The 24,534-nt window shown below is 32.6% G+C and overlaps 2 protein-coding genes across 4 annotated transcripts; one reads left to right on the top strand and one right to left on the bottom strand.

Moving 5' to 3' along the window:
- Nucleotides 1–4,479: 4,479 nt before the first annotated feature.
- LOC112463565 (DNA helicase MCM8-like) lies at nt 4,480–10,029 on the bottom strand. Its single transcript, XM_025030022.1, has 14 exons — nt 9,760–10,029; nt 9,347–9,442; nt 9,001–9,242; nt 8,259–8,394; nt 7,848–8,098; nt 7,440–7,544; nt 7,072–7,227; nt 6,767–6,986; nt 6,516–6,679; nt 6,115–6,327; nt 5,904–6,016; nt 5,051–5,267; nt 4,827–4,982; nt 4,480–4,728 (listed from the first exon to the last, which is right to left on the bottom strand). The coding sequence occupies exons 1-14, from the start codon at nt 9,830–9,832 to the stop codon at nt 4,528–4,530; spliced, it is 2,343 nt and encodes a 780-aa protein (XP_024885790.1). The 5' UTR covers nt 9,833–10,029; the 3' UTR covers nt 4,480–4,527.
- A 348-nt stretch (nt 10,030–10,377) lies between these two features.
- On the top strand, nt 10,378–24,526 carry LOC112463563. Of its 3 annotated transcripts, XM_025030018.1 has the most exons (14): nt 10,378–10,817; nt 12,734–12,885; nt 13,589–13,796; nt 17,510–19,968; nt 21,094–21,188; nt 21,498–21,627; nt 21,717–21,820; nt 22,108–22,285; nt 22,649–22,892; nt 22,980–23,157; nt 23,247–23,373; nt 23,546–23,719; nt 24,031–24,113; nt 24,413–24,526. In XM_025030018.1, the coding sequence occupies exons 4-14, from the start codon at nt 17,764–17,766 to the stop codon at nt 24,432–24,434; spliced, it is 3,540 nt and encodes a 1,179-aa protein (XP_024885786.1). In that variant the 5' UTR covers nt 10,378–10,817; nt 12,734–12,885; nt 13,589–13,796; nt 17,510–17,763; the 3' UTR covers nt 24,435–24,526. The 3 variants fall into 3 exon arrangements, with proteins under 3 accessions (XP_024885786.1, XP_024885785.1, XP_024885787.1); XM_025030017.1 differs by lacking the exons at nt 12,734–12,885; nt 13,589–13,796; XM_025030019.1 differs by lacking the exons at nt 12,734–12,885; nt 13,589–13,796; nt 24,031–24,113; nt 24,413–24,526 and having other exon boundaries at nt 23,221–23,373; nt 23,546–23,659.
- The last annotated feature ends 8 nt before the right edge of the window (nt 24,527–24,534 follow it).

The following is a 24,534-nucleotide window of genomic DNA, read 5'->3' as shown; positions in this document are numbered from 1 at the left end:
ATCGCGTTGTTTGACTTTAAATAGAAAACGCGAAATAATGACGTCGCATTGTACTAAACATTGTAAAAAACTTTACTTAAACAGTATTAATTACTGTATAGAATAAAAATAAACGTTTCTGTTAACTTTTTATAATTTAATATTATTCATAACCTTCACTTTCATCATCTTACATATATATATGCATATTTTCGTTTATTTTAAATATTATTGTTTCGTCTACTATACATATTTTATATATTTATTAATTTTTCGAAATATAAAGAGATATGGATATTTTGTAATATTTATACTAAAAAGCAACTCTCTCTCTTGACAAGGTGTATCTTATATATTCCATTTATTATCCACATATATATTAATTCCATTTATTTATCAGATTTTTATTACATTTATTTCTCTCTGTATATACATTACATTTATTTATTATAGCTAGCTAAAACTACTTCGATAATACAAATCTAAATAAATACATTAACGTTAAAATATAGCGAAATAATCTTTCAGATCAAGCATATTCCGTTTGTATTAATAATTTCAGTTATTAACACAATTTCAAATTCTTGTGACATATATATGTATAACATAGGTATAATTTTTTGCCATATCTGTAATTGAGAGTAAATTATGCATGTGCTTTATAATTTTTACTCTACTGTGTTTTTTTAAATATTTTTATAACTTTGTAGCTGAATATGTTAAATTTATTATAAAATTGGCAATTATATAGTACAATTATAATATATACTTTAGACTAAATTCAATTTCTCTTATTAGCTTTGTGTGAATTTCTGAAATTAAATGGCTATAATTTATATAAATATATTACATTATACAATATATAAATATGTTTTTTCAAAAAATGTTCTATAACTGTAATAATTATAAGCTTAATTCTCAATAAGCTTATCCTTTCCAATCGTTTATAACTCAGGGACTCTGCAATGTGCGTTTTGATATTTATTATCGAGAACGAAAAATTCTTATTTAACTTATTTTTTAACGTTATAATAATTCAAACCAATAAATCCGTTAAGTGTGAAATTAGCTACGTATTTCCCCATGATCAATTCGGAAGTGATCCGATATATATATCTTATCAATATGAAATTTGCAGCGTGCAGTTATCGATTATAAAAAGACAAATAACGTAAATCAAAATGTAAATTGGAAATTATCTAAATTGTAAGCACGCGTTATCTTTACATCTCACAATTTTGGCTCTTATCAAAATTTCTGTATATATAATTTATAAATTTATCCATTGACGTATATTGAATTGACGTAATGTCTACAACGCGAAATTTTGACAAGTCAGACATTCGCGGAACAAATACTGCAGTGATTCAAAAATTGCAATGGTTAGTTTAATATTATATTTACTATTTATGCTGCGCTTAAGAAATCTATTTAGTAAACTGCGTTCAAAAAATAAATATCTCTATTAATTTTCTAACACTTGTTTATAATTTGAAAGATGTCGATCATATCACATTTTCTCACAAATCAAACTTTCGTGTCAAATTTTTGAATTTTGTATAATTTTCTAGTCGCCAAGATGCGCAGATACCAAAGGGGCAAAAGGAAAATACGGAGTATAAAATAACACCTCCGGTTATACGTATAACAATACAGACTGTACAGGACAAAATCCGTTCTGAAAAAAAGGAATTAAAACGTAAATTCGTACGTGACGTCTCTTGCGTAAAAGACTCTTCAACGGATATTCGAGATAAAGATGAGAGAAAACCTGATCGACTCGAGGTCAGTAATATAAATACGATGTAATGAGCACAAATATCATTTTGCAAACAATATGAGTTATATTCTAAATAGCGCGTATAAAAAATTATCTAAGTTATTGTCTTTTTAAACTGAATCATCGAATCATTTATCGTCTCACTATGCTATATAAGTATAATAAAATAATTATTTTCTATTATCAACATATTTAATACAGAAGACACGTGTGATCTTTCCGGAGATGCGAGGAGGCATACTGTATTCCAGATGTTGTTGCTTGCATAGAGACGGCCTCCAGGACTATTGTCCTTTATCGCAATGTCAAGGGCGACCGGAATGTTTAGTTAAACCGTGGGCCGTCTGTCCACCAGGAAAATTTGTTAGACTACGTTATCCAGAATTGTATCCAAAAGTATCTGGTACCAGTTGCACCACACAATGATCTCGTCTCTAAAAAAAAAACAAAAAAAAAACAAAAAAAAAGGAAAAGAGGGAAAAAAAGAAAAATATGGGAATTCTTTGAATATTATTCTATACAACAATGGCACTGTATATTATAGAGATTTCATAGAAAATATTACTATTGTTTATTGAATATGTAACCTGAATAGCGTAATCTCTCTCTCTCTCTCTCTCTCTTTCTCTTAATTGCTCTACCTCTACCTACTCCTTGCAATAACGTCATTTTTTAAATTTTTATCAACAGTAAGATAAATATATCCTACTTTTGCAAATAATTTACAAAAAAATGTTAATGTACTAACGTACATCCCTATTCAGTTATAAGTTACTTGCATACAACAGAAAGAAAAGTATTCGATCCGTATTCTAACATATATCTTAACATTTATTCCATAAGACTTACTGAATGAAAAGTAGAGATTTCTTCCCGTAAATTAATGTTCTGTACATATATAGCGAATAATAATTCTATAAAGATAAAAACCCAATAAAAAAAAGAGTATATTGTAAACGCAGAAAATACTTAAATTTCTTATCCAACTTTTTTTTTACTAGATGTTTTATAACACTATGTTTTGTAAAATAGTTTCTATAACTATTGTATTTTACGATAAAAGATATACGAAAGACAAAAATTAATACAAAGACTCGATATATTTCCAAATGTAACAAGTTTCAGAAAATGATATAAAGCCAATGTGGGGTAAGTAATAACGATTAAAATCTTAAAAATTAAGTTGCCGAACAATAAAGTGCAGACAGTAGACGAGTTGGATAGGTAGACAAGTACATTAATAGAACTGCATTACACGAAGAGATGGCTCTTCTAATTTACAAGGCGGACAGCATACATTGCAAGATTGCAATACGTATGGTGACGGCTCACGAAATTGATACAAAGATGAGGAATCATCGAGGTACGCTAGTTCATCATTGTTATTTCCGACGTTCGATATGTTGCTTCTTGCAGAAGCGCAAAGAGGCTTGACATTCTCACTACTTTTATCACACGATAGAATTTGTTTTTGGCGTGCTTTATCGCAAGCTAATCTACAATACGCGGCCAGAGCCGCCTCTCTGGCTTGGTCCGCGCAGTAGAACTTTCTAAGGGCAATCTCCACATCACCCAAATCGGTCAGCTTTAATAATGCGGCACGACCTGGCTCGCAAACTGGATACAGTTTTGTCATGCACTCTGGTCTACCCATGCAATCCCACATCATGCATCTATCCTGTAAACCGTTCCTTTTGATGCATTCGCATCTGTACATTATACTCGATCGAAAGTCGAAGAATTTATATGGTTTAGCAGATCCCTGCAATATATTTCTTCATTCAATATGTTACATGTTTCAAGAGTAAATTGAATAACACGGAATTTCAAACGATTTAAAATAAATAAGATACTAATCCTTCGGAGGAAGAGACTGGTAAAAAATATTACTAAATATTTTTAATGAAAATTAACATTGGACACTCACACAGTAAGGTGGAATAGAGGATAAATCTGTGGGACAGTATACTATAGGTGCAGAAGATGGCTCGTCCCATTCACACGGTTTCCTACGACATATAAATTCAATAAACCATACTCATTTATCATTATTTATTGTCAAGTCAAATATGATCTTACTTCCTATCCATTGAGCTGATCAAACATTTTAATCGCGCTAGTAATTCGCGTCTTCTATCACAATTTGGGTTTTTACCATCGCAAGGCATTTTCTTTTCTAAATTCTATAGCACTCAATATTGGTAAATTTTCTTCTTTTAGGCTTTTCGGTTTTTTTTTCTTTATTTTTTTTTACATTTGTATTTTCATCTTATGTGATAGCGATATACGTCAAATTTAGTAATTGCACAGAAATTTAGCAGTGTCAGATAAAAATTTTCTGAAGTAACATAATTGTTAATTTATCGTAAACATCGAGTTTCCTAGCAACTACGTTTAATTTATCAATAGTTTTGATATATCCTATATAAATACATACAAGGTATGTAAAACACATACATTCAACACACATTTTTTCGTTTTTAATATTAAACAAGTTTTCAACTTTTATAATTAAATTATTATTTGAAATAAAAGATAATATTTCTACATTTCAATGTATAGCATTTTTGGGACTGTTTTGTAATAAAAAGACTTATATAAATATAGAAAAATAAAAGTATATATTTTTGCATAATTAACATCACAATATCTTACAATTACACTTTATATATATATGTACACATACATATGTATACCCACACACATATACATGTACATACATATATACATATATATTTCATATTACATTATATAAACATTGCATCGAATTACGAAGTGTGAATAAATTTATACGTATCTTTCCTAATTTTTAATAAAATTCCTTCTTCATTTAATTTTGAAATTAAAACAGTAAAATCATTTATTACAATATTTTCGGATGTCGCAAGCGCTTCCAAATCTTTCACTGAAAATATTTGTTCCTTAGTTGCTTTTACCCTTTTTTCTAGTATCTTTATAAACATTTTTATCTGTAGAAAAGAATTATAAGTTAAGAATGTAAATTGCTTTGGATATTTAAATATTTTTTATATAAATATAATTAAATTAGTATATATATACGATTTACCTTCTTATTTGTCAATTTACCATCAGATTGTAATTTCGGCATTGTATCTTCTACCGTATCTTCTACCGTATCTCTCGTTGCATATCGCAATATATCTATTACATCTAATGCATCCGCTTCGGTTGCTTCAATACGTAATTCCAGTTTTGCCCTAGCCTATAATGAAGCGATATAAAATATCTCATTTTGACATTCTCTTCGTCACACAACAAAAGATACTGAACCTCAGTTAATCGAATCATGGCTTCTAATTGTCTATTGAATATTGGCATACTACCAAATTGTTTATTTTTCGATCGAAGTTCTAAATAATAATTTTGTAATACTGTTGCAGCTTCAGCGGATAATTTTGGTTTCACATATTCACGAGCATAGGAAATATAAGCTCGAAGAATAGGCTGTGGTATAATTTTAGTGGATAATGGTAATATCAGCTTTTCCCTGAAATATTTATTACGCAGTTAGATTCGCTGTTCTATTAAAAATAAATACAATTAGCATGGGAGGATATTGTCAATCAGTGTCATTTTTTAAACTCAATAAACACGTATGTCTTATACAAAGTGTTATATATTTTTTCGTAACTATTGAAAGTAGCAAAAAAATTCTTTTTGTAATTTTCATAATTGAAGCCTTTTAAACGACAAGATGCTACTATTAATCTTCGCAAAAAGGGGCAATAGAGGCGATATCCCGTTTTTTTAATGGAATAATATGTAAATTTCTGCATTTTTTTTAGATAAATCTTGTTTAATGTAATAACATTTACGTAGGGCATTTTTTCCTATTTTGTTTTTCTATTTTCTAAAAATTAAAGACACGACAAAAAATATTTTTCAGAAAAGAAATTTGAAGATTATTGCTGTTAATAAAATATCCAATCCATTAAAAAATGGAACATTTCTTTTTTTGCTCCCTTTTTAAAGAATTGGAAATAGTATCCTATCTGTCATTTCAAAGGTTTCAAGAAATTGTAAAAAACAATTTCTCATCTTTAATAGTTTCGGAGAGAAAATACACTGTAATACTTTAAACATTCTGTATAATGCAAAATTAATTGTAATAATTATTTCTTACCTCAAAGCACATTCATTGTTGGAAGATAATAATTTGATAACTTCTTCATTGGGATTTGCATGTGAATTGCTATGAACAGTCATGATATGCTTGCATAATAGATTATCAAAATGCTATTACATAAAAAAAAGTTACGATTACAATCATTATTATACAATATATAACTGTTTTATATATTGGACTAATATTTAATTTACAAATAAATATTTACCGCATTTGGTTTATCCAATAATAAAAAAATCAAATCAAATCGCGAGAGAATAGGCTGACTAATATTTAGATTTTCGGTTATTGTTTTACTCTTGTCGTATTGCCCTCCGATAGGATTTGCCGCTGCGAGGATTGATATCCGTGCAGGAAGGGAACATATTATACCTGACTTTGCAACAGTGATACTTTGTTGCTCCATCGATTCTAATAACGCCTAAAATAATACGTGCAAAAATAACGTATAGATATTTATAAAACTTCATAAATATAACATTTTTTTTCTATTAATATTATTATTAAAAATGCTATATCGCTGGATATTACAATTTCTACATTAATAACATTCATCTGTTGCGCATGTCTTAGCATTACTTGTTACGAATTATACTCATGTTATTTTACCTGATGCTGAGAGCACATTTTATCGAATTCATCGATACAGCAACAACCTTGATCTGCTAAAACTAAAGCACCAGGTTCCAAAGCAAAATCATTTGATCCCGGTTCTTTTGTAAGCGTTACCGTTAATCCTGAGGATGTACTTGAATTGCCACAAATATATACACCTTTTAACAATAATTGCGTTTCCATATAAGACATTTATATATTACACGAAGAAACTTATAAAGAATTATTGATTTTCTCATGTATACCTTTTGCAGATATTCGACCACACGCTTGTAACAACTGCGATTTGCCAAGACCAGGATCTCCGACTAACAGGATATGTATATCGTCTCGTAATTGTGCATGTTTTGCGTTACCTCCAAATAAACTTAATATCAATCCAGCTTTAACTATCTCATGCCCGTATATATTAGGACATAACGAATGCACTAACAATGCAAAAAGATTTGGTTCTTTATATATATCCTACACGCGTAACAAAAGCAAACATAATTATTTCGGAATGCAAAATCAGCTTTATTTTACTTAAATATTTAATGAAAAACAGTACCTGTATAGCTAAATAATTTTTTAGGGAAATTTCGGTGCTCATAGAACTTTTATTTGGATACCTATGTTTATTATTAATAACCGTTATTGCCTTCATGTATAACGAAAATGGAGTCCCAACTTGTGCTTTAGTTGTACCATCATCGACTCCTTGAACCTAAAGCGTTATAAGACATTACACAGATACACAGTTCCCTCTTTCTTTACTTTAGTATTTAGTAAACATATTTAAATACTCAAATAATTTCGTCTTTTTATTAATAATAAAATGTTATTAGAAATAGTTAATAACTATATGAGATACAAATATAGAGAAAAGAATTTTTGAATATAAAAAATACATCTATAAAAGTGTTTCTTAAGAAATACCTTGATGATGCCTGTAAGTGTTATATCATCGCCAGGCATACAGATATTAACTAAATCATCCAGAAGTTCTACATCAAGTATTTTAGGTACTCTACCTTTAGTCTCCTGTAAGATGATGTTATGTATTAATATTATATACAATTTTATGAATATTTTGTTTTATGTGTAACTGATTGGAGATTTTATTAATATCACAATGTATTTGAAATACGTTAACTGTCTTTCTAAAATCACTAAAAAAATTTATTAAATATAACTACTAAAACATGTAAACTCATAAAATATATTATCTATGCTCAGATAGTTTAAAAATCAGAACATACACATACACACTATTATATACTTATTGTTACTATATAAAGAAATCATTAATTTTATAATCATTTAATTATAAGATAGCAAAACTACCTGGTCATCATTCAATGGTTCTTGTATTCTAATTATTTGGCATAAGACAGTTTTTGTACAAAGCGAGTCTAAAACTGGATAAAATTTTGATACACCACAGACATCACATTTTTTTGGCAATGTATATGTTTCTTGCTTCTGTTTGACTAATTTTTGCAAACGGCATTTGGAACAGGCAAATACTATCCACTGTGCAAGATATTTTACTCTACCAACTCTTATCACACAACCTCTGGTAGATAACAATTTTCCTGTAACAATTTCAATAAAGTGACAGTTGTTATTGCAAGAAGGAAATAAAACTAGCAAAGCATCATCATTAGATATACTTTCTAATAAAAAAATCTACATACATATGTATAAAAAATAATGTATATGTGCATGTATATCTGTGTATGTGTAAATACTTACCATAACAATTTAATTTAAGATCTCGCAAACATGTGATTGGTTGATAATTTAATATACCTAATTTAATGTTTGGTAAACTGCTAATAGATTTCAGAACATACTGTAAATTTTCGTCTGGTACTGTCTCTAAAATTTTCTAAAATCGTGATACAAGAAATTTACAACAGGGACAATTACAACAAAGCAGAAAGTAATCTAAAACTACATTACTCCTATTAAATTGGAACTCCCCGATATAAATCGAGTTTACCAGAAAAGACAACTGCATCATTTTACGGTAAAGCAATTCAAGTTTCTTAATTCACAGAAATTACTTGTTTTGGGCACTAAAATACTTTATAATTATATCCGAAATATTATAAAGATTGAATTTGTTGTTTCATCTAAAATGTTAAAAATAAATAATATATTGCTGCGACAAACATTCGTAGAGATAAACTATTTTCAATATTTTTAAAGCAACAAGAGTTCAATCTTTGATACATTTCAAAAATACATATTGTTTAGATGTCCCATTACTTTGAACCTTTCTTGCTAAACAATTTAAGCAATAAAATTAGAAATACAACAATAATCTGATACATAAGTAGCACAAATTTTTTAATAGGTACAAACTTGATTTGTAGCGGTAGAGATTCCACTTTAATAAAGATAATTGCAATTAAGGTCCGCAGGCATGTGACATTAAGTATTCATGCACAATTGATTGAAAAATATATGTATTTAATAATAAGAATGATACCTGATGAATACCAAGTTTTATACAGTTTAGCGTGTTTGTTGGATCCTCATATAATTCATCCTTGAAATTTGGCCATTCCTCTATAAATTCATCATCATTGTACAAGTCATATATATCGATGTCGAAAGACAATCCTGCTTCAAAATTTGCCATTGTGAACAATGAAGATAGCGCTTCGTGTCTTTCTATAAAGGCTTCTACAGCTTTAATGTGCTTCGTAATATTACCGTTGGTTTTATATTCTGTACAAAAATATAATTTATTAATACATAAAGCAAACCAGATATTTTCAGAAGCACACGCATGCATACATATATGTATACACATATATACAAAATATTCATACCTTTATCAGGAAAAAACAATCTCCATCCATAGTACGGAATATCTAAATTCCTGCCAACGTCCAGATTATCCGAATTACAACTTGTTTCATCTTGGTCTAAAATAATATAATGTTTATGTTATAGCTTTTAGAGAAACATAAAATATTTTACACCTTTTACTTTTAATGTAATTAATTTTAATATAAAATTTAATAAATATTAAATTTTTAACATATATTTATTTAAATCTCTTTTTAAATCTTCTATAGTCAATGCATTTAATATACACACATATGCAATACTTTTTTCTGTAAAGCTATGCAACTTATCTTTTAACTCCTTTCTTTATACTAAATTATATACATATACATATATAGATAGTAACACAAGAAATAATATAAAAAAGTTAACTGTTGAAAATCTCAATACTCACGTGGTTCAGTATGATTTTCGACAGTTTCCTTTGTTTTTCGTCTCTTTTTATAATATTTTGATTTGTCACCCATAATAACTTACAGTATTGACATATATATCGTATACATAAAAAGAAAAATTCTATTTTCGTACAGTTGAACTTCTTTATCCTTCTTTTTCTCGTTTTTTTATAGCACTTTGATTTCAAAACACGGTCAGCCTCTTGTTTGGGTATAAACGTAAACAAAGCCGATGACTTCTTCGGCAGACGGAGCAGACGTCTAGCACAAGTTTGAGCACAGACTTCTATTAACTAGACTCACAAACTAGACTGCTCACCGTGATTATGGCCGTGTTCAGCAGACACAACTGTTGAGTTCGTCTTATCAACACTCTGCGTTGATTGGTCGGTTCTAAAAGTAGAGCCAATCACGTTCAGAGAAAGAGAGAGATGATAAACGGTGCAGGAAGTTCGGCTAAAAAGAACAGATCTCGCGCGTACGCACACGCGCGCATGCGCACACGTGCACATACTGCGCAGACGCGAATGAGAGGGAGACAAAATGACCGCCAACACTTTCTCTCCCTTCAGCTCCGTCTCCCTCTCGGCAAAGCATCGTTGGAATTTGGAATGGAAGTCGCTTGGTCTATTTATATTACGTCTATGGTATCGGAGGCTCGTAGGCTTGTATTAGCGTGCTTTTCATCAGTTCGATATGGTTTGGTGCAACGGTGTGGCACGGTGAACGGCGAATGGCACGAGTGCGAAGCGATGTAGCGGAATAATCGCGAGTGTGTGTGTCCTGTGTCCCGTCGCGTTTCGGCTGTACATTAAAGCGTTTCAGGTAGTCCGATTATGTGCCTATAATGGTATACCCTCCAAAGCGTGACGTTCAGCGTAATTTGGAACGCGAAGCGGCGTCGGAGGAAATTCCGCGCACGAGCGATCGGCGTTACTATTTATGCCACTTTCTGTCAGCGTTGGACGATCGCAGGATGTAATATGTACATGTACAGGCGAAAGGGTGGATAGCAGCCTCGCGTCTTTGTAGCCCGCAGAATTGCTGCGCCGTCAAGGTTCGTGGTTTCTTCTAATTCCGTGTTATCTTGTCGAAGTTTTATATTCTTGCATTTTTTTTTCTTTTTTACTATTCTATGCACGCTATATATACCCCCTCCACTACGCACGCACACACGCACGTACGTTTAGGCTCTCTCTCGCTCTCCTTCCTCTTTTCTTTTCTCCCCCTCTCCCCTTCCATCCCCTTTTCGCTCTCTTCTTCCCCTCTTTCTTCCACCTTCTCTGCTCCCTTTTCGCCTCAGGTAATCGTTCATGCCAGAAACTTGTATTAACTATTTAGATTTTTTATCTTACAATTCTTTTTTTGGGTGACAATGAATTTTTTATACCAGTAATTCGCAGTCCAAAATTAGAAAAGAGAGCTACAAGTGTCATTCTCTTGCTTTGAAGCATTTATTGTTTCTCAAAGTAAGTTTTTCAAAATGTTGAATATAAGTATTGCAGTAAACACTGAAACAAGTAGGGCATGCTATCTCACATTATTGGTGTTAACGTTCGTTAAATTTTTCTCTCTCCCTTTATGGCTAGATTTATAAATTTGAAAATAAATGAAAGAAGCTGAACTTGTCATTGGAATTACAGATTATTGTGTCAATGGGACTGTAATATATGAGTTCTGATCTCGAAAAAATGTTTAAGAAAATCCACATGTTGTCGCTAATTATAACTTGGTTAATAGTTAATTAATAACTGATATGTTCAAGGGTTAGACAAGTGGAACTATCTGAAAAATAGAAATTTGCTTTATCACGTCACAATTTTGAGAAGTTTGTGATTAAAGCTACAAAGAGGGTAGTTTAATGATTTTTGTTAGATTATAATTATACAGCGTGTTACGTGTTGGAGAAATCTTTTTAAATAAAAATTAAGTATATTGTTAGGACTTTCAGTTCTTAAAAGAAATTTGTGTGTCGATTAGAAAGGATTAGAAAGGTATTTATTATTAATATATAGGGTCTACTGTATCAAACTTGTGACTACCAAATATTGTTTTCAGATCGCTGAATGTCCGAGTTAATAAATTTAATTTAAATTATATGAAAAATTTTTACACATTAATTATATTATTTAAAAAATTCGAGCATTTTCTAATTTCTAAAATTTATTGTTCTTAAAATATCATCGAATTTACTGTTCAACATAATAAACCGATTATGTGATTGTATTATAGTGCTATGTGTAAGAATACGTTTTATTAAATAAATTAATTGCTTTGTGCCGATTATCAGTTCATTGTCAATTCACTTTGTCAAATTAAATATTGAGCAATAAATTCGGAACCATAATAAATTATAGAGACACTAATATGAAAATGGCATTTAATCTGTTTAGTATATTTTACTTATATAGCTTTATGCATTTTCGATAATTTTTTAATTTATTTTGCGAGTAATAAATCCAAGTGACATATTTTACAATTTAATTTGAGAAACAATTTATTATTATTAATATTAATTTTATATGGGGCTAACTTCTTATTCTTGACTATTTTTTGCTTTTATACGTATAGTTACAATAATCCGCGGTATTGGTACATCCACAATCATTAAAAATTTTCAACAACGCTCTGCAGTATTTTAGAGCAAAAAAATTAACAGAAAATTCAGATTTAAAACATTAATTTTGTTATTTACTTTTTGTTTTCTATATGTATTTTTCGAAAATGGGGGGATATTAGCGTAACGCGAAGTTAGCACCCGGTCTTTGTACAATGGTTAATTAATTTCTTGCGAATGGGTCGGAGTATGTAAATATTTTAATATATTATAAACGTATTGCGTGTGAAAGCGCATGGTAAAGCGCGCAAAATTTGGCATTTAAATAGTCGAGCCGGCTAAAACAGCTTTTGGAGCAACAAGAATTATGGTACGAAAGAAAGAGATCATATATTATGGTCTGTTCTCCTTTACAGTTTCAAATTGGCCGAAGCTAGCCGAAGCCCGAAGCTCTAAACGTATACCACGTATATGCTTTTTCTTTTGTGTTCGGAGGATATATCATTGCCTCGCAGTTCACACACATGGACGTAAATGTGGTAGAGACGTTGTCATGGAAACGCTGGAGGTATTCTCAACAATTTCTTTCAATCGCTTGCGAGAGGGTCGCATTATGTCGAAAATCGCAACGGTACATTGTCGATGACGACGACGACCAAATTTTGCAAATAACACTTTTACATTAGGACTTCAAATCCGTAAATATCTCTGCTTGTGCGGGGCACGCGTGCAATAGAACCACACTTTCTTTATATAATTGAGACCCCAAGCTATCGATTAGGCCTATTAAAAACCTGATCGGCCTGGGTGTTTTTATTAATCTCAGGTACTCGCAACTGGACCGTTCACGAATAGATACACAATCCGTCTTGCTGTTGCTGCGTGTGATTTAGCACGAGACACTATCGTGTCTCATTGATGCTGCGTGACTTAGCCACGAGACTCTTGATCATAGAATTAAACAGCAATGATAAAAGTTTTATTTCTTGTTTCTTCGAAAATATTCTTTCTTTTCAATCTATTTTTGCAAAGCTGTACGTGCTATTTAACTCTGTGATAAGAACCGATTAAATTTTATTTGAAACATTTTTCAATAGATAGTTTCAGAGATATTGCTGAAAAAAGATTTTAGCCGTACAATTTTCGAGAAACGTTTTACTCCTCAAACTTAAGGCTGAGCAAAAATATATATCTCTTGGAGTCTGACTTGAACATATTTCAAAGAAAAACAAATCGGACACTTGAATAATGTGTCTTGACTTGAGTTGCAGGTCGCAGTTGTTGCTCTTGGAAACAAAGAATAGAGAAATTGCGCTTTTTATGATCTCGAGATAAATCGTTGTTTTGAAGAAGTGTGGAATATCGCGCAGAATGCAATAATAACTAATGATTGAATGATTAAAAACAAAGGAGTCCCACTATATCTTAACCAGGAATCTGATAATGAGACAATTGGATAACTGTCGATAAGGACAAAAGGTCTGTTAACATTTTTTAATTTATTGATGTTACACCAAGTTATATTTATTCTCAAAGGAAAATCACACACATACGCACACAGAGAGAAACCTTTGCAAAAGAGAGAAGAGGTTGTAGTGATAACCTAATAATACATTATGAACTATATAACTACAACATTGAACATGAAACACGATATCGACATATAGCGAGTACACGTTGATGCGAAACATCGAAGCTTTGAAACTGTTTCATCGATCCAAATTTACTTTAATATTTGCATAAAGTTTCACGTTCTTGTTTCTTTTTTTTAGAATATCTGCTTTTAATAATCAATTTTGTTGCTATGATCAGAATTACGTTTCTAATTCTCTCTGAAATATTTTAATTCATATTGGTCACATTTAATACATTTAAATTCCGCGTAACACTGTGTTGTAAGAAACAATTTACACGAGATTATCTATGAGTGAACAAAACGACAAGCATATTCTTTCGTGAAGTATTTGCAAATAATGCGCTTGAAAATTTGATAATCTAAATTGCTAAAATAGCTGTTTCGATAAATCATTTTGCATTCAGTATTTGATTCTCTTACCACACCCTTTCGATCTGACCTAGAATTTGAAAGATGGGCGCGGCGTTCTTAATCCTCTTTGGGCTTCCTTACATTGCATTACTTCCTCTCTAATCATTCGTAATAACGAGGAGAGTGATATAATTAAAAGGTCTATTACCACTTAAATCGGATCATTTTGCACGAGATTTTTCTCTCGCATACATGCTCGCACAGATATGAGATGATGTAAAAATAATATCAATTTATGTCAATTTGTATAAAAATGAAACAAGTATATTATTTTGCAATCTTAATCCAACGTAAATGCGCGTTGTTTTTCAGGTGAAGCTTGTATTATTGTAGTTCCTTTGTCCGCCTTCGCGCGCGAACGGAGTTTTACTCCAGTTTTTTGGCCGTGCCGCAAAATTCTTTTTTTCCTTCAAAATGGGAAAGTAAAAGAAAGACTCTTTCAGTGTCCATGCTTGTGGGTTACATACCGTGGTCACGCGGTCTCATTGCCAAATATGGCTGGCCGCGGTATTCTTAGCACTGCTCGTGCACGAACGACACTCGACGGAGCCGCCCGACAGGCATACCTATCGTCGTCCACGTCTCCGTCTTCCTCCGCAATGCTTTCCTTTTCTTCTTAATTGTGTTGTCATTATCTATTTCTTAATGAAGAATAGATCAAAATAAAGCTACATGGGAATGGCAGAGGGTCGAACGCATACGTAAAACAGAAGCCGAAAGGCCTTAATGTACGAAGTAAAGTTGCGAATTAAATTTATGGTAAAATATAGAATGTGAAAGGAAGATATGCGAAAAATATTGTAGATAAAATAAATTGCAAATAAAACGAGAAGCGTATACATTAAGTAAAAAAAAAATAAAATCTTATAAATGAAAGTACATCGAGGCTTATCGCCGTTTGAGACAAGAACGATTACAGTACTTTTTCTTCATTTTTACTGGGGATATATATAAGCAAATTTTTTTTTATCTATATTTTATCGATTAATGACGCGGTACTTGTATGGTGCGATGGCTATCAATAATTTTTCTCGTTTCACGTGCGGATATCGTTGCTAAGCAAGGGAACGAATCGCGGCTGGTTTGTTATCGCAATATCAGCCCTTTAACGCCAATTAGGCCATAATTAATTGATCGTCGAGAACAGCCAACGAGGTTATTAGGGTCAGTAACGGTAGTCGACCCGTAGAACGACACTATCGCAGCCAATGTGCAATATCTCTACGAATAATCCTTTCTTAGCGTACTGTATGATTTTGTGTGCGGAATTATGGTATTTTGCTGCCGAAATTATGTTTTCGATATCAATTTGCTACTTTTGCACGTAGTTAAATCGTTCTAAATCAAACTAAATAATGACAAAGACATGAAAAAAACAAAGACTAATGTAATTTAACACAACTGTAATAAATACATATAAGGCTTACTTACTTTTAAATTTAAAAAATATATATTGAGAAAGGCATGATTCGGACTTTTAAGTTACATTTCACTAGAATATTTTTAAATGTTATATGTGGTCTCAAACTTTTAACTAGCAATATATGTATTGTACAGATTCAATGTGTAAATTATATTTTTCGTGAATTAATATATTTCAGACTTTACTCTATCATCTTTACCTTTTTCACTAAAGAACAATGTATAGTTTCTATATTTTGCGCTTCTCTTATCCTTTTTTTTTGTTTCGGATAAAATGCAAATGTCTTCGTTGTATTTTTGTAATTTTGTTATTGCTTCTTGGCCCTTTTGATTTCAAAACTTGATTATGTTTCTCGTGACATTCTAATCTGTTTCTTTCACCAGACTCGTTTTCCTTCTCGTATCCATTTTCTTGCCTTATTTATTCATATTTTGTCGATCTAATTCCGAACTTCATTAACAGTCCTGTGAGCATTAACTTTTTTTTTACGAAGGGCGAGCTGTGTGCGAAATGTGACATAATATTCTCATGAAATAAGGTAGATGATTATCTCCTTACTAAAACTTTATTTGGCGGAGAGCAAGTGGTGTGAGTCGAAGATGTATTTGCTTCGAGAGGCGACTGAGAACTGTTTTACAGTTCAAGAAGGATTTCTTCGTTCAAAAGAAACAGGTAGAATTTTCGTTGAAACAATAATCGATAACCTGACGCGTTCTAATATTGGAAGTAGGGATTAGTGCTCAGGAGAAGAGGTAGAGACAGAAAAGCCGGTATATGACGGAATAATCCATTTAGGACTGATCTTTTTAGCCGATCGTGGGTCGGAAGTTTAAGAAAGGGTTTTGGACAAAAAATAAATAAATCATGAGTTAAAGACAAGTAGTGGGATTAAGGTTTATTAAGGTATCAGTTTATTAGGCATTATTGTTTGGGAAAACCATTTGTAAAAAGAATTTAAGAATCAAAATCATAATACGATAATATTAAGATATGAGTTGCGGCGCGTAATAACTGTTATTCTCATCCTTTAACTTTTCTTCTTTCTCACACAATCTTAAAACCATAGTCTGCAGAATTCGTCAATATTTTAGTTTATCATATTTACTTTATTAATATTTATTGAGATATTTTAGACTTCATAAATGTAGCAGAATAAAGTACGAAATATTTTGTAAATTGTTGATTTTTTAATACTTTTACCTTAATACTTTTTTATACAAAATAATTTAGAGAAATCATATTATGTAAGAAAATTATATTGTTTTATTTTAAAAAATCGCGTTAGTTTTGAAAATTCATTTATACAAAACTTATTCATACTGAACAAAAATATTGCCACTATGTGTCTCTTGAAACCGCAAAATTTTATGCTTTAATTTTTTTTATTATTTTGAATAGCAAAGATATCTATGATACACATGTTAACTAATGTAAGTCACCCTGTATTGTATATGTATTACATTTATGTTCAAAATAACATTTTTTATTTTAAGTATGTTTTTAATGTTGTTAGTAATAGCATATGTAAAATATTTTAAAAAGCACGTTTTAAAATATTTTAAAAACTACTGTTTTTATTTTAAAAAAGAATAGTAATTTTTATCCATCTTGAAATAAAATATATAAATATTTGTCAATTTGTTACTAACTCTTCCACTTTTTACATTTAGTTATTTTACTTAAACACATTTACATATTAAAGTTATATTTATATTTTTTCAGATCACTACTCATCTATGCGAGTCTGGTCACATCTTAAATTCGGCTATTATTCAACCATATTATTAATCGTCAATCTATTAAAAAATCTCAAATGATAATAATCACATGCGGTGACAAGAAGAATCAAAAGTAAAAAGCAAGAGGCGAACCTGAACGAAAAAGGAGAAGTGATGACGAGTCGCGTGAAAGAAAATTGTATGACAACGACGTGGCGATTGTGGAAAATGAAATTCTTGGGCCAACCGGCCTGAGATATGCCAGCGGTAACAATAATATCTCAGCAATCCTCAAGAACATCTTCATCCCTGTTGTCAGCCGAAGTAGCGGAACTGCATCAATCGTCATTATCGTCGTCGCCGTCGTCGTCGTTGTCCTGGGGTTGCCAGGTCTACGCGACACGACGCAATCTCTTCGTATCAGCGATTGTCGATTCACGTCCGAGTAATGCGGTGCACTGTCCAAATTTGAACGCTTGCTTGGTGAACGAGTCACGTTCGGAATATGTTCGTGTGAACTGTCAAACAGCCCATTTCGGTTACGCGATTCCAATTAACATCGTGCCCGTTCGAGAGAATCCCGAGCTAGTCGAATTGGTATTGGATCAGTCCGTCGAGTTGAGCGGTCGACTAGTGAATTTCCTGCTCGATCATCATCCGCAATTGCGTCAACAAGAGCAGCGTTCCTATGATATGGCTGCCACGGCCAAGCATGATCTACGCCGAAAGTTTCCCGCGGACACGTCCGCTTCCGGCGAGGAGGACATCGCCGCGATCGCCAAGCAGATCAGCGATCACGCAGAGGCGATTTATCAGACGTGGAAGAGCCGCGGATTGGCACCAACGGAGATTCTAACTTGCCACAGCAATACGACTGCCGCTGACAAATTTGGCAGCGCGTTGACACCCTGCAATTCACCTGCTGTGACGGGAAACAATATCGGCGGCAAGACGTCGCCGTCGCTCGAGCATTCTTCCCCGACAACAGTAGATATATTGACCCAGACGCCGAATCTAGACAATGGCAATCTCGAGAAACTAGTCAACAATTTTGTAGTAGAGGACAAAGCTAGAATAGCCGCTTCTAAGCAGAGATCACCATCCAAGTTACCGTCTTCCATACAATTTGCCCTGCAGAAATTCGAGAGAAACTCCACGCAACAGCAACAGACAGCTGCCGCGAAGAATAATATAATTGCCGATAACTCGAAGAAATTGACGAGTGTCTTACTGACTCCTACCTCATCGTTTTTGAACAAACCGTCACAAATAGTGAAACCTCAGGTCCCTGCGAAAACGCCCGGCTCTCATCACCGCGAGGTCTTCCTGGAGACTATCGAAACCACTTTCCCAGTCGATTTGACATCTTCCAATAAACCGGCTCAGCAAAAGAGGCCCACCAGTACGTTAATTGCATCATCGCCCGCTGATTCCTCGTTAAACGTTAACTCGTCGGCCGGTTCAGGTTTGACAACTTGGCCATTGAAGAACAAATTAAACGATGCCAAAAGAATCGCGGATGTATCTCGCGCGTCAGCTAAATCACCTCAGCAAGAGGATGTCGCGAAAACATTGCCGGCGCAGGATGAGAAGAGATCGGTTATAACAGGAATAAACTCGCGGTGCGCGTACCTCGACGAGGTCGCACGGGAGGAAGAAAGACTGATAAACGCTCTGAAAACAGGTGCTGTAATCACTGAAGAACCCGAGAGGACAATGGCAAGTTTGCGCGCTAGACAGAAACCGGCCGTTAAGCAAGAGAAACCAAAGGTTGAACCGGTCAAACAGATTATCATCGGAGGACACAATTATCATGGGAACAGCTCGATGGTATCTAACTCGGGGGCTTCTAGTTCTACCGCAAATATATCCAATATTGGCAATGCAGTTACTGCCGCCACTGTGTCTACCGATCGGCCTGACGGTGGTGCATCAGCCAACGACACGAAATCACTCAGCAAGGACGATCTGTCCGCTATGTCGGCGATTGACTATGCCAAGGTCAGATACCAGGCTGCTCAACAAAATCCGCCTACCCAGCAGCGACTCGAGGAGCAACGAGCCTCCAACAATCCCTACAATAATTCCACCACGGAGCAATTGGTCTCCAACGCGAGAACGAAGTTTGAAATGGAGATACGAAAGGATAAGGATATTAAGAGCACGGACAAAGACCCAGTGACATCCAGATGGGGGCCGAGAATCACTTCCCCACGACCGCGTTTAGAGCAGGCTGTGCCCCATCCGGAATTGACTAGTCAACAGAAGCAACATATAAGGACGGCCGCGGCGACGGGTACGGGTAACAATCCCGTCCGGCCGTTCCTCACCAGAGGCTCCGTAGCCGAGCGTGTACTCATCTTCGAGAAATGCCCGAGCGAGCTGCTTTTAGACAAACGTGGCCCACGACAACCGGCCATCAATACGTGGAGAGGTGGCCACGAAGTGCAAAATAAGGCTCAGGTAACTTTTCGATTTTTAATTCTTGTTAAAGAGATTCGTTGAAACATTTTTATTTTATTGTTTTACGTTATTAATGATATGACATTAAAACCCACTTTACACGAACTGGAACTGCGAACTCACTATTCTATTTATTTTAAATACAGAAGCGCAAAGTAAAATATTGTATATTTTAATATGACTATATATGTCTCTATATAAGTATGAGGTTTTCTTAAAAAAGATTACTGTAAATTGCATGTGTCAATATATCAAATGAAGAAAATGAAATAAAATATACGAAAAAAGAATGTTTTCTCGGCCAATAAATATATAAGTTGAACACAACATTTTTTTCGGATAAGATTTACTTATCAATATTTTGTATACGTGAAGAATTTTCATACGTGAGTTTGTTAGCAATGACTTTTCGAATATTATACTAATAAGAATTTAGAAAACGTTTAATGATGAAAATATAAATCTCTTCATATGAATATTATTCAAAATACAGAAAATACTTAAAATTGTTCATTAGAAGTACTTAAAACATAAGATTTAAAACGTTTAAAATTTTTTAAAATAAAATTGTTTATGTATAAAATAGAGAGTAAATTGAATTATATAAGAAAAAAATAATTTTTTAAATATTTATGATTTTTAAAACTTTTATGACTTCCAAGGCTCTCTCAGGAACTATTTGATTACGGGAATAACATTTTATAACAAATTTAACAATTAAAATTCGAAATTATCGTCGTATTTGAAGCAATCTGATCTTGAGCTCAGCACTAGCTGATATTATCGTGCAGTATCGTGCGAACTGAGCGAGAGCAGTCGTATAATGACCATGATGTAACCATTGGCGCTGCGAGGTGCGGCAATGCATTGATCACCTCTTTGCATTCTTCGAAATCTTCTTACGACGTCTCGTAACAGGATGTCGGTGTGTCCTTGATCGACACCAACGAGTTGTAACGAACTAGCAGAATGTACGTTTCAAAAGGAAAAATTTGTTGCGCTCTCTTATACGATTTGACGTTTATGGTCGGAGATGATGTATTCTTACGGACAGATTTCTAATTGAATTTTTTTTCCGAAACGAATTTTTTTTTTTTTTAATTCAACTCACATCTCTTCTTCTAGACTTATTCGAAAGAAAAGACTCAGCAAAAAAGTCTACCACCACATACAACTTTACAAAGACAGGTGAAAGGCAATAGAAATGTTCTTATACCGAGGTTCGTATACAATAACATAAAAAAAAAACAAAATTTTCAACAAAAATTATATAAAGAAAATGTTAAATGCATGTATCTGTTGTACAAATTTTTTACAAATATTTTAATAAATGTTCTACTATACATATAAACACAATGACGAGACATTAAAAACTTGAAAATTTACATTACTTTATTTTCAATTCAATTAAAAAATTTTTTAATGTAATCTAATTATTTAGAAATCGATGCGAGAGACACGGTTGTATCTCTCAATGCCAATAAATCTTTTATTTGACTAATTTTAAAATAATGTTATCTTTTTTGCAGATTTTATTTCCCAGGAGGAAAGCCACTTCCTCTCTCACAAATAGAGACAATTATTTCAAAGATTACTGCGGCCTTTCAAAGTTTACCGAATTGTCGCGCTTCTCGTGCACAATTTCATACCATCACGAAGGTCAGCATTTATACTTTAATTGAAACAATGTTTCTCCATCATTATTTTTAGCGATTCTTTTGTATTGAATTTTTTTCGTTACTGTGTAGGCTTGCGACTTACCATTGTATTGGAAAATACCACTTTTCCTGGCAGCAGGCGGTGAGCAAAAAGGATTTGTCGAGATGAATGTCTTTCTAGAATTTTGGAAAGAGTAAGATATCGCAATCTATATTTTTTATTAAGAATATACATGCAGTCAAAGTAAATAATTCTATTTTTAATTTAATGCATTATTTTAATATTTTATTATTTTTCTTATATCTTAAATGCTTAGTAAAATAATTCGTAATTGAATAAATAAAATCGCCACTCACAAATGGGAATCGTCACTGTTGCGGAAATTAACGCGTTATTCAGTTATATGAGTGACATGGCAGTGAAAATATTGAAAGGGACATTGGATGAAGCAATAAACAGATTTTGTATTTATCCTTACAGATTAACAGCTACCCATCACGATGCAGCTAGTAAATTTATCAATATTGTCACTCGAGGACTTCGAAATAGTATACTCCCGGAGGACTTGATCCCACTCGTACAAGACGTAGTAGAAACGCATCCAGGACTGACATTTTTAAAGGAAGCCACGGAATTTCATTCCCGCTATGTACACACGGTTTGTACGAAATAACTCTTATTTCTTATTTATTGAAAATTTTTTTTCTATTAAAATCAAATTGCGATCAGCTAGATAAATATCGTACGAACATGATAGATTTGTAGAGTTTTTGTTTAACGTCCTCCTGAATTGCTCTTTTCAATGCACTCTTTTGACAGGGATAAAAATTTATTATAATTAAATCTAATTTTAAAATTAATCTACATATTTTGTTCAAAAATTCAGATTTAAATAATTTTTGAATTTTTAAATTATTTTTATTTTTGAGACAATAATTTAGTCACAACTAATAATTAAATCTTTTGCATTCAAGTTACGAAACTAATCGTTTACAGATATTTATTTATGAAATAATTGCAGGTAATCGCTAGGATATTTTATTGCGTGAATCGAAGTTGGAGCGGTAAAATTTCAATTGCCGAATTAAGGCGAAGTAATCTATTAGCCGTGATCATCGTGCTTGAGCACGAAGAGGATATTAATCAAGTTACGGCATACTTCAGCTACGAACACTTTTATGTGATATATTGCAAATTCTGGGAGTTGGATCGCGATCATGATCTCTTCATAGATAAAATAGATCTAACGAGACACAATGATCATGGTGAGAGAATATGTTTCGCAAGTAAATATGTAATATGCGATCTTTAGTTGATTTTTTCTTCAAATTGGTTTGTTGAATTATCTTCAGCGTTATCTACTCGAATGATCGAAAGGATATTTAGCGGTGCTGTGACGAGAGGTGGTAAAGCAAAAAATAATAACAACTCGCAACAACCAGAGGACAAGATGAGTTACACGGAGTTTGTGTGGTTCCTTCTTAGCGAGGAAGACAAAAATCATCCAACTGCCATTGAATATTGGTTTAGGTAATTATTTTGCGTCAGTCGTAGGAGATCAATAGAACTTACATTGTACCGTTTGCCTTTTAGTATACGTTATAATTTTTCATCGATAGATGTATGGATCTCGATGGCGATGGTTACTTGTCGATGTACGAACTGGAATACTTCTATGAAGAGCAGTTACGTCGAATGGAAGCGATTGGCCTGGAAACATTGCCTTTCGAAGATTGTCTTTGTCAGGTAACACCCAAAATTATATGAGTTTTTCCATTTGTTAGTTTCTAGAAAAATTTCCCATAGCTCCATAAATATTTAATATTGAGCTTTTGAAATAACACTAAAGAGTATAAATTGAATAAAGCGCGAAAAGGAAATGCAAAAATACTAAAAAAAAAAACGCAACATATTACAGATGTTGGATATGATTCATCCGGTGATACCAGGCAAGATATCGTTGAACGACTTGAAGAAATGCAAAACGACGTCCATCTTCTTTGACACTTTCTTCAATCTGGAAAAGTATCTAGATCACGAACAGAGGGATCCATTTGCCTCGACAAGAGATCATGATGCTGATGGTCACGAAGTACGTAATCGTGTTTATCTTATTATTTTCTAAAATTGTATTTTAGTGTTGCACTACGTTGAACATATTATTTTTGTTTCAATCTTTAAGCAATTTGAATATCATGATTATATTGTGGTAAGATTATATTTTCTGGATTTTCTATGATTTGTGTGTTAATTCTTATTAAATTTAAAACATTTATAAAGAAATTTTCTCAGGCAAATGGAACGAATCGGGAAATGCATTATTTATTACAGAAATATTTTTTAAATATTGTAATATATATATTTTTGTTAATATAAATATCACAGATATATTTTTTGTTGTAGCTCTCGGATTGGGATCGATTTGCTGCAGAGGAATATGAATTATTGGTTGCCGAAGAAAGTGGCAATGAACAACAAGAACAAATGTAAGTATCATTTAGCAGTTTTAAACAAAATTATAAATCAACCGTTAGATTTTAAATCGCGCATCGTGATTGAATTTTACACTTGATGCATAATATCTGATCAATTGATTATTGTAATGTTATATCTCACATTATTGATATTGTATTGTTTCAAATTACATATTATATACGATTCCGGTATTGATTCGCGCTTACTGCATGCGTTGTAGGTTGTAGGTAAATTCTTACACTACGAATTCCAACTAACAAGATTCTTCCTTTCCACCATGATCGTAATTATAATAATACGTTTCTTGCAGGCTGTGTGATGATGAAATGTAACCATCATCTACAGCTCAGTAAGTAAAGTATAAAATAGCATGGTGAAAAGATGCACGTATTTATATAAATTAACATACTAAATTAATGTTTAGCTTTTTTC

Source organism: Temnothorax curvispinosus, unplaced genomic scaffold (assembly GCF_003070985.1).
Source record: "Temnothorax curvispinosus isolate PA1 unplaced genomic scaffold, ASM307098v1 QBEX01013431.1, whole genome shotgun sequence".
NCBI lineage: Eukaryota > Metazoa > Arthropoda > Insecta > Hymenoptera > Formicidae > Temnothorax > Temnothorax curvispinosus.
This window is presented reverse-complemented; position numbering and strand designations above follow the sequence as displayed.

Bases quoted from the DNA above. Each gene is read 5' to 3' on its own strand.
- LOC112463565 (XM_025030022.1), bottom strand. From the start codon at position 9,832: ATGGGTGACAAATCAAAATATTATAAAAAGAGACGAAAAACAAAGGAA. The intron at 7,545-7,847 runs GTAGTTTTGCTA...ATCATCTTACAG, and splicing joins AACCATTGAATGATGACCAG to GAGACTAAAGGTAGAGTACC. The intron at 5,268-5,903 runs GTAAGAAATAAT...TAAATATTTCAG, and splicing joins AACAATGAATGTGCTTTGAG to GGAAAAGCTGATATTACCAT.
- LOC112463563 (XM_025030017.1), top strand. From the start codon at position 17,764: ATGCCAGCGGTAACAATAATATCTCAGCAATCCTCAAGAACATCTTCA. The intron at 21,628-21,716 runs GTCAGCATTTAT...GTTACTGTGTAG, and splicing joins AATTTCATACCATCACGAAG to GCTTGCGACTTACCATTGTA. The intron at 21,821-22,107 runs GTAAGATATCGC...TTATCCTTACAG, and splicing joins TTTCTAGAATTTTGGAAAGA to ATTAACAGCTACCCATCACG.